We start from the raw sequence: 9,927 nt of genomic DNA, 5'->3' as shown, positions 1-9,927 counted from the left end.
TGTTCTTGGCCAAAACCACATCGAGAAGTAGCTCACTGATGCCTACTATACAGATGTTTTATGCAATCTGCTCTCCAGGCATTGAAACGACACGGCATGTTCATGGCATAATTTGATCGGTTGTACAAAACTATAAAATCCATTCAAAATAAAATTGATGAGAGCTAATTGATCATGCTGTGCATGCTTTCAAAGTTTCGGTGACAAGATGCCTCACATTTTACTCCCTTTGCCGCAGCACAGTTTGTTACTCGGCGGAGGTTCCTTTCTCCTCAAGGACTTTTTCCACGACTCGCTGACATTGGTTTTCTCAGTACAGCCAGTCTCAAAATAATCGTAAAATTGACCTTTGCACTCAAAAGCCAGGTCGTTTCCCACAGGTTCATGGCTTAGGGGGCCACCATCCCTGTTGGTGTCGTTATTTGCTTTTTCATCATTTAATTTGGCCTTTTCCTGAACACCGAGCGACCTGACATTAGTAATGAATATTTCGCTGGCAGGTATCTGGCCATCGCTCTTGTAAATGGGTGGTCTGCCTATATCAAAATCCACCTGGTGGGAACAACTTGGTAAAGGTGGAGGGGGAGAGGAAGAGGAAGATGAGGAGGAGGAGGAGGAGGAGGCAGTGGAGGCACTTCCAACATTAGCATTGACAGAAAGGGGTAGATTTAGGTAGTGACCACCACATTCTTGGTAAAAGCAGCAGGCATGAAACTTTTCACACTCCTCTTTGGCCATCCGTGGTCGTTTTCGGTAAGGACAGTCTTGGGCCATAAACCACTCCTGGGCAGAGGCGCCGTTGAAAGAGCAGGTCGGGAAGCACCAGTTATTCTGCATGATAATTTCTCCATGGATCCTTTTCATTAAATTGTTTATAAGGACAGATCTTCGGAGGTATACTTCAGGGTCATCGATAAACTTGAGCTTTTCTAAGGACATATAAAGGATGTGGGCTCGCTCCTCAAAAATTGAGATGGTCTACGAGTCAAACGAAGAGGAGAAAAGTTAGGAAACAGGTGGTACACAAATGTCACAGTCTACCTCACTCCTGACGGCCCTCTTTGTGGCTCACCATGTGGTCAAGCACAAGGAAATCCAGACACACAGAGACCTCACTTTGGACTGTTCACTCACTTACAGGTCTGGGAGGGGGAGGCTCAAACACACATAACATGTGTACGCTTCTCAGAAACCAGGAGAGTGGCTACATTGTGGGTGGGAGGTAGTGAGCAGGAAGAATGGGGCCCTATAACTTGTTAATTATGTTTTGGTTTTTTATCTGTAGGCTAACCACCTAAGTATGTACATTTAGGGAAAAATCTGTTGGACTCTAACCTTCAGGTGGGTAGGTGTGTGTTCCTAAGTGGCACAAATGATTAAGCACTCATCTGCCCATTGAAAGGCTGCCCCGCCCACCCAGAGATACCTTGGTAGAAAAAAAGTCTAATGCTTTATTTCTGAGCACTTAGCCATTAAAATCCTTAAGGGGTACAATTCTACCGATACTCTTATGTTGCCCGTGAGTAAGGTCAATGTGATGGCAACTGTTTGGTAAATATTTATCTTCCACTGTTATCAAACTGATTCCAATTCACGGGAACCCTGTAGGATAGAATAGAGCTGTCCCTTTAGATTTAGAAGCTCCACTTTTTATAAAGCAGCCTGTCTTAGTATCCTCCTTGGTGGGCTTGAGCCAGTGACCTTTAGGTTAGCAGTCAGTGCTTAAACCACTGAGTCCCAAAACTACTTATATGCATACGTCACATATAGACTCTGTTTTGACTAAGTGCTATGTGGAAGATGCTGAGATGCAGGTCAAGAATATGTCAATTCTTGGTCCAGCCATCATAGACTGTCAATCTTGTCCCTCTTTTAATCTCTAAGCCCCATGCTTGCCATTAGCTTGATGAGGGACAATGACAATTTATAAGGTTTAGACTCTGACAGGATGTGTCCATTTAAGGGGCAAAGTAGGCTTCCTACTGGGACTGGGCAGAGAGAAGAGAGGACCTAGTCATAGGTGGCGGTTGGTGTAAATCCAGTAGTAACTGGAAAAGAGCTATGACCACAACACAGAAAGTGAAAAGGAAACAAACGGCTTGTGTCCCTGGAGCGAGCTCTTTCAGGTCATAAAAAAAGCAAACTGGTAGCATAGCCTGAAGAGCTGTGAACAAAACCATTCCAGGAGGACTACACGATGACCTACCCAGGGAGGGAAAAGCCTGCCCCCTGCCCAGCCATCCTCATGTCTTGTTATGAGCAGCATCTACAGGAATGGGGGCTCACAGAAGACAAGACAGGAAATGAAAAATATCCCCTACATTTTGGACAACTGTCGTGTGGGTTGTCCCTGGATAGTGCAATTACTTTAGCATGAGGATACTAACTGAAAGGTTAGAGGTTCAAGCCTGCCCAGAGGCACTTGGAAAGAAGGCATGACAATCAATTATTGAGAAATTAGCCAATGAAAATCTTATGAAACACAGCTCTACTCAGGATCCATTCAGCACCTGGTTTGGTTTTTTTATATATCCTCCGTGATTATTAAATTAACAGACAGCTTTTCAAAGATCATTATGAGGAGAAAGAATGGCTTTTTCTGAAGCTTAGATAGTTAGTTTCATAATTCTACTCACTTTCCTGATCCTGTTATTTTCTTCCTATGCACCTTTGGTTCTTTTTAGGAATGAGTTCTGTATCTTAATAAACGGGACATATACAATAAAGAGTGAAGTGCATGTTTCTTCTCTCCTGTACACATTTAAGGGATTGTGAGGCTGACACCTAGGAGGGTAGAGGGAGTCCTACATGACCTCACCTTCAAGGTTCAGAAAGAGAAACACACAGAAGGGAAGAAGTGTATTTCTGGCCACATGAAAACATTATAATCATAACCCTTTTGTCACTTGAGATGTCATTTGAGAAAAATGAAATCAAAAGTAAAAAGACATTCCTTGGATTATTTAGTTGTGCTACTTCTGGGCAGAGGAGCTCTCGGTTCTTTCTTAAACTGCTTCACAAAACATAACACAGGACCCCAAAAAAAGTGACAACGATTAATGGGGCTCTGCTAAGAGCTGGCTCTTTCTCACTGCTTGGGTGGAACAATTTCATTTTTGGAAATGGATCAAGTGACTGTTACTAAGTGTCTTAAACTCTTAATAAAAATAATGACTCTTAAAAAAAAAATCCAACATACTTTATGGCTACAGCTGCTGAGTGGTGGGTGAAAATCCTCTTCCTCCACATATTTCCTCTTAAAGTATGTGATCTTGGATGTTGTTATAGGATTTGAAATTCCCCTGTAATGTGATCCTGTGGGAATAAATCAGATATGACAAATAACATGCGGTTTGCCAGAGGTTCTCCAAATAAAATCCTTTCCTTTTCTTCTAGAAGATAACTCGGTTGCTTATTTGTCTGCACATGTGATGATTAGAAACCAACACCTGACTTAGTAGTTGCTAATATGCAGGATTCTGGGACCCAGGTTGAGCAAGGATTTCCAGTCAATGGTTGAGAGAAGTTTTCCAACTCAGGATTTACTGAATTATTCAGAATCTGAATTCTATGTACAGATAAAGAACAAAATCTATAAACTGGAAGCATGTAAAAGATCTTAGATAATATCAGTCCCAATTGAAGCTGTTTTGTTAAATCTATGCTAAAATACTGCTTTCAACATGTATACATCTACAACCATTGATGCCCAAACAACTTAAAAAATATTACTGGCTTTCTAGGTAAGTAAAGAAATACTTAGCTGTGCAATGAAATTATAATAGAATGCTCCTTTTTTCAAAATACGACACTTAAATTATTAAGATTTAAAATTAAAATACTGGACAACAAAAGTCTACTTTCCACCTCAAAAAATGTTAACTATCAAGAAAATCTAAGTCTGATTTAAAAAAAAAACAGGGTCAGGAACATATTTCTATCCTCTTAGCTTAAAGAAAATTTTTTACAATACCAAGACCAGTAGTGTACATAATAAAAAGAAAGGACATATATAGCTTCTGGCCCCAAGCACAGATTTCTTTAAGTCTTATGGCCGAGACATTTTATCGTAATGTCATATAGTTCCATACAGAGTTGAAAACCCAAATTCAAGCCCAGAGCTAGAAAATCTGGTTTGCTTTTCTTCAAGATGAAAAGTATGACTTACACATGAAACACATGGAGGTGCAGGTTTGAATGTCATTTTCATATCACCTTTGGCCCTCTCCCTGGAGCCCTGGGCCCAGTTACGAGAGTTGCTTTAGGCAGCCAGGGAAGCCCTTAGACCACGAGCTCTTCCCACTCAGAACCACCTCCCGCTCAGTCAGGCCACAGAAGGCAGCAGGAAAGGTCAAGGTCAGTACCTGCCAGCGGGGGTCCAGCTCCCCGGTCTCCCTGCAGAGGGGCCTGCACTGGCCCCGGGGAGCTTGGGCCTCCATAGCTGTCGGCCTCCCATAGTGTCTGGTACCCGGCAATCTCAGCAGCTCCTTCCGAGACAATGGGCTCGCAGAATCTATTCATGGACAGAACCAGAGTCATCTCTGACAGCCTCAGATCTGGAAAAAGAAAATAAGGGGAAACAGTCCTCATGAGGGGCTGGCCCGGGGCTGGCATTGGTAGCTTGATTCCTTTGCTTTGAGGAAACTTTTCCTTCTCAGGCTGCCCCTTCACCCTGAAACACTTTATTATTTTTTCACAGAGAACCTCAGCAAACTCCCTGGCTGCTATTAGCTCAGCCTCTGTGTTCAGCAATCTGCATTTCATGGGTGGTTCTTTAAAATCCCATTTCTTATTGTTCTCAGAGTCCCCTCAGCCCTCTTGAAGACAGCTGCTTTGCCTCCTAAACACATCTTTTTTTTTCCTTTCTCTTGACCTTCCGCAGAAAATGTACTGCTAAGAGGCAGGACCAACACCCTTGCGCTTCCTTTCTATTAATAAGGCAAAATCAATTTTCTAGTCAATCCCCCGAGAGTCTCCTTTGATGAAAATCCTCTAATCAATCAAAAAGGGGGGGAAGGGGGTGATCTCCACCATAATCCTAAGAGATGCTGAGGTTCACAGACTGCTCCACTGGCCAGGCCCCTCCTCCCTGATTCCACCCATTCTACAGTATTGTGGGGCTCTTTCCATGGGTCTTAACCCACAGCAGAACAGACAGAGACACTTGGTAGTTGTTTCCACCAGCCCTGATCGGACTGAACTGGATCTGCCTCCAGTCAAAACACTGTGAGATGAAGACAGAAAATTGGCTCCAGTTACAAGCCATGAGTTGCGGTCCCACAGGAGCCAAGCACAACATCAACGGAGCAGGCAGAATATTAAACAGGAGCCAAGGCTTCGGAGCCAGCTGCAGTAGACAAGTTCTACTGCAGGGCCCAGACACCAGGCAGGAAGTTTCCAAGAGGCAACACACCACTGTCCCTGCTGCCCCACAGCCCTTCCCTCCAGTTCACACCCTGAACAAGTCCTGTAGCTTCAAGAACAGGAGCCTCTGGCTTCTGTGGGGAGCCTCAGGCCCCTGCAGTGCTCCAGTGGTGGGCTATTTCCAGGGAGCTTGGTTTTCTCACTTGCTCTCAAGTAGGGCTCTTGGGTGGATCAAAAATGAGTTCATAGTGGTTACCAGGCTTGCATGGGAGAAAAGAAAGCTTTACACTTATTAGACACTTAGCTTCTGTTAAGGGTGATGGGAAGGCCAAGAACTCTGACCGTCGTTAGTGTCACTGAACCATACATGTAAAGATTGCTGACGCCAATTGCTTTATATATATATACATATATACATATATATATCTCCAAGGGAGAAAATGTGATATTATAGTCAAAAGACCTACAGACCACAGCTCAGCTGTGACAGCACAGGCCACAGGAAGAGAACAGCCTCAATGCCTTGTTAACTGCCAATTCCTTTAGGAGACCAAAACCTTCACTTTCCCACTTTGTGGTTTAAAGAACTGTCAGAGTGAGTGATGTCAGGCCTGCTTTCTTAAGATTGATTGTCGTTCAAATATACACTAAGGGTCTAAGTCTTGCTTTCTTCTTCAAATTATACAGCGTGTAAGACTTTGGAGAGAAAGGGTGAATCTACCATTGTCTTGTGGAGACTATCATTACCTACATGTTATAACAGGGTCCACTACCAGGTGAAGGGACCGAAAACACCGGGGTGGGGGGGGGGGTGGGGAAGGGGCAGGGAGGAAATGGCTTCATTAAAGCGACAGTGTGCTTCTGGCTGACGGGAGATCTTGACAGCACTGACTCCATCCTTCACCAGGGCTTCTCTTTGAAGTCCCCAATCTGACCCATTCTTCATTCTGAAGAATGAAGCAAAGCTCGGTCAAATAGCCTTCTGATCGATAGAGAAGGAGGCCCTCTCACTGGCTGGCATGAGGACTGAGCTGAGCTTGGAGGCTACACCAGCTACCTCTTTTATGATTCCCTAGGGTGCCTATACAGAGACAGCAGCAAGTACTCATTAAAACGTCTTAGCACAAAAGAAAAAAATAAAAGTCAATTAGTTCTCTACAGAGAAATGGTGGAGCTATCACCTACTTTGTTCTTTGAGTTATCAACGAAGAAATTTATCCAACATCAATTTAACAAGCGAAGACATTCTGTCTCTCCACTATGTCAAGCTGATTCAGACTCACAGTGACCTCTACTAGGCTTCTGAAGCTGCAAATCTTCTGAAGAGACTATTCATCATGTTTTCGAACTACCAAACTTTCAGTTAGCAGTCCAACACATATACACTATGCTCAGCATCCATGCAGAGTATCAAAGTGATAGTCCAATCTCTCAATCTATTCTTAAGAGGCAATTATATCAGGCAATGTGATTCGCGCCAGGGGTAAATGGATCACAGCTTTCTGTCAGGTTCAGTAGTCCTCTCCTACTGGACAATAATATTTTCTAGCTTGAAATTTCCACTCCATTTTATGAAGGATTCTGGCAAACAGGTTCCACCTTTCCCCCTATACAGAACTTTTAGAAAAGAAACAAATAAAGGCTGAGAAACTTACACCCTAAGAAAGTAAGCTGGCAGGCTTCTAGCAGCAGTTACCTTTCTTTAATAGGATATTATATGGACCCTGAACTGTTTTATGTTTGCAAAGCACTTGTTTATATTTTCAATGACTTATTGTTGGAACTTTGGTGGTTAAGGATTTCCACATTTGTATTTGTTATTATTGTTTTCAGCATAATACAATCCATCATTCAGTATATGCATTTGAAACTTGGCATAATCATTTTCATCTTGGTTATTTCTTTTCTTCATAATAGCTGAAGATACTAAGTTGGTGGGTTTTTTTTTTAATTGGAAACTTTTACACACAAAATCCTCAACGGCAGAGGCTAAGCTCTGTAAGTGAATTATGTAAGTCTGAATAAAACATGAATGAGTTGGAATATTTGGGAGCAGGGAAAAGATTTTGCATTCCTAATCTATTTAGCACCTACCCTGGGATGTAAAAGTAAGAAGGCAAGTTTAACATTTATGAAAATGTACAATGTGCAATATTAAGCACACCATGCTCCCACATAAATTTCTATTTGTATTTATATGTCTGTGTCCAAACTCAGAATGATGAGATTCACATACAATTCTGATACTGAATTCAGATGTTTAAGTCCACAAATTTATGTGCTATTAATTTTAAGCAGAACTACAAAGACTTTATGCCATTTTCTTTTTTTAACACCAACGGTGACGAGATTCAGAATAAGCCTATTAAAAGTGGTTGAGTCTAAATAGAACAAAACCTCTAAACCTAATGCCTTTGAGTTGATTTTGATTCATGGCTACCTTCTGAATTTGTGAGGCTGTAAACCCTTAGAGGACAAGATGGTCTCCTCTTTTCCCTTAGCGCTGCTGGTAGGATTTGAACCACCAACTCTATAGCTAGCAGCCCAAAAGGGCATGCACTATATGCCACCAGGGCTCTTTTTTGTTTGTACAAGGACTGATTTTTTTTTTTTTAAAAAAGCCCCAGCCCTCTAACCTCAGGCTCCTGCATGTGCATTCTGCAAGCCAAGTGCATGTGATGGAATGACACCTCAAGCATCCCCAGAAGGCTCAGGGCTAAAATGTCAAGCGTTGCCAGCAGATGTTCATAGTCAAGTTACCTGGCATTTCTACATAATTTGGTTTTCCAGATGAGTTGGGCTGTTCTTTCCCCTGAGTCATTATGATGCAAATGTGAGTGGCTGACACACAACACAAGGCCCCCCAGGTTCAGTGAATCTAATGGGAGGGGGACCTGGTCATTCTTGGTCCTCCTCTCTACATCTATCCCCAAAAATGAGAGAACATTTTATTCAGAGCTTTTTAGTAGCTAGAGGTCTGATTTCAATTCTGAGAAGGTGGGAAAGGATGAGTGTTCCAAATCCTCTCTGACCCTGCCAATCTTAAACGTCTTGCCCAGGTGGAAACAGGTTCCTGACCTCGACGTTCTTTGTGACAAAATTTCAACAGTTTGTCTAGATTTCGGCAGTAGTGGTGAATGACTAGAACGAATTCTTTCAATCCTTCTAAGCAGACAGAGGCCGCTTTTCTGTCAGTCCCCACCGTGCACCTGTCTGCCTGGGGAGGTAAATTCCTCAGCTGCAGCCTCCAGAGGTCAGAGGCTTCAGGTGGGGTCTGGAGTCAGGGAATGCAGATGCAGGGCCTGAGGGTAGCGTGGTGGCCACCGAACGGTTGAGACTCAGAACCCACCTCCCTATACCAGACGCATTAGGGCAGATTGACCCCTGTGGGCAGGGGGCGGCCACCTTGTCCTGGCTTCCACAAGGTCACACCCCCGGCGGTTAAGCAGCCTCTGACCCTTCACCAGGATAGCAAGGAGCAACCGCCTGGTCGCCGTCCATAGGCGAATGTAAACAACACCCCAAGTGTCTGGGAACAAAGGGCAAGTTGTCTTTACACGGTGCAGGAGCCTTGTGCCTCTTCTCCTGAAGAATAAGAGCTATTATTATTCTTTCTTCCTTTCTTCTTCTTGCTCTTTTTTTTTTTTTTTTTTTAAACCCCAAGTTTCCTTCTAAGGGAAATAAACACCAAGGTAGAATTCCAAGGAAATGACTCACGGCGGCTGGCAGGGCTCTGGCGAGCCTGGCCCGGGCCCCGCGCTCCAGCCCATAGCAGATGCCGGCCCGGCCTCCCTCCCTCGCCGGCCAAACGCACTCGGAGTCCGCGGCCGCGGGTGCGCCCTTTGCGCCCAGGACCCGGGCCTCTAGGACCCGGCCCGCGCCGCCCCCAGCGCCCAGCCCGCGCCCCCACCCCTGCGGCACCTAGCCGGGCGCTCGGGAAAGTTGCTGAGGTCGAGGAGGCGGGAGGGGAGGAAGGGAGGAGAGAGGCGGAGGCGTGGACCAGGCGGGCAGCAGCCTTAGCCCGCGGGGAGGTGAGCTGAGGACAGAGGAGCCGCCGCCGCCCGCAGCGCGGCTCTGCTGCCGGGGAGGAGGCTGCGGGGGCTGAGGTGGCGGGGGACAGAAGGTGTCAGCTCCCGCAGCTAGTCCTTTCTCTTGCAAATGCGCGCTCTTGACATGCACAATCCCTCCCTCCCCACCTGCCGAGGGCCAGGCCTGGGGGCGTCACCGAGACGAATCCGGGTCTGCATGGATGAGGAAATGAGGGGCGACCGAGGACCCCAAGGTCTCGCCGGAGATGCGGGATCCCTCGCCCTTTGACTCAGCCTTTGGCTGGGTGCGCGCGCGCTGCGACCTGAGCAGCCCGAGAAGCGGCGGCGATTCCCGCCCTCGGAGCCGCGCGGCGTGGCGCACACCGGCCCCGGGAAAGCCCGCGCCCCAGCCCCTAACCCTCACCCCTGGCCGGCGCCTGTCCACATGGGGACTCCCGCGCAGCGGCGGGCGGGAGGGTGCGCGGATGCCGCTCGGCGCGACCACTGGCCCGGAGACTGGCCCTCGCCCTCCGCG

The 9,927-nt window shown here is 45.8% G+C and overlaps 1 protein-coding gene across 1 annotated transcript; it reads right to left on the bottom strand.

The window, feature by feature from the left end:
- Positions 1-213: 213 nt before the first annotated feature.
- On the bottom strand, positions 214-4,697 carry SERTAD4 (SERTA domain containing 4). Its single transcript, XM_006887953.1, has 3 exons — positions 4,365-4,697; positions 3,200-3,315; positions 214-978 (listed from the first exon to the last, which is right to left on the bottom strand). Exons 1-3 carry the CDS (start codon positions 4,612-4,614, stop codon positions 214-216), a joined length of 1,131 nt encoding a protein of 376 aa, XP_006888015.1. The 5' UTR covers positions 4,615-4,697.
- Positions 4,698-9,927: the final 5,230 nt, after the last annotated feature.

The sequence above is a fragment of the Elephantulus edwardii genome, unplaced genomic scaffold (assembly GCF_000299155.1).
Source record: "Elephantulus edwardii isolate Elephantulus edwardi_28Jun2011 unplaced genomic scaffold, EleEdw1.0 scaffold00063, whole genome shotgun sequence".
Classification (NCBI taxonomy): Eukaryota; Metazoa; Chordata; class Mammalia; order Macroscelidea; family Macroscelididae; genus Elephantulus; species Elephantulus edwardii.
This window is presented reverse-complemented; position numbering and strand designations above follow the sequence as displayed.

What these genes read in the sequence shown, in the direction of transcription:
- SERTAD4 (XM_006887953.1), bottom strand. Translation starts at nt 4,614, where the DNA reads ATGCCAGCCCCGGGCCAGCCCCTCATGAGGACTGTTTCCCCTTATTTT. An exon ending in AGCTGGACCCCCGCTGGCAG is followed by an intron (nt 3,316 to 4,364) that starts GTACTGACCTTG and finishes TTATTCCCACAG; the next exon opens with GATCACATTACAGGGGAATT. An exon ending in TCAGCAGCTGTAGCCATAAA is followed by an intron (nt 979 to 3,199) that starts GTATGTTGGATT and finishes TTTGACTCGTAG; the next exon opens with ACCATCTCAATTTTTGAGGA.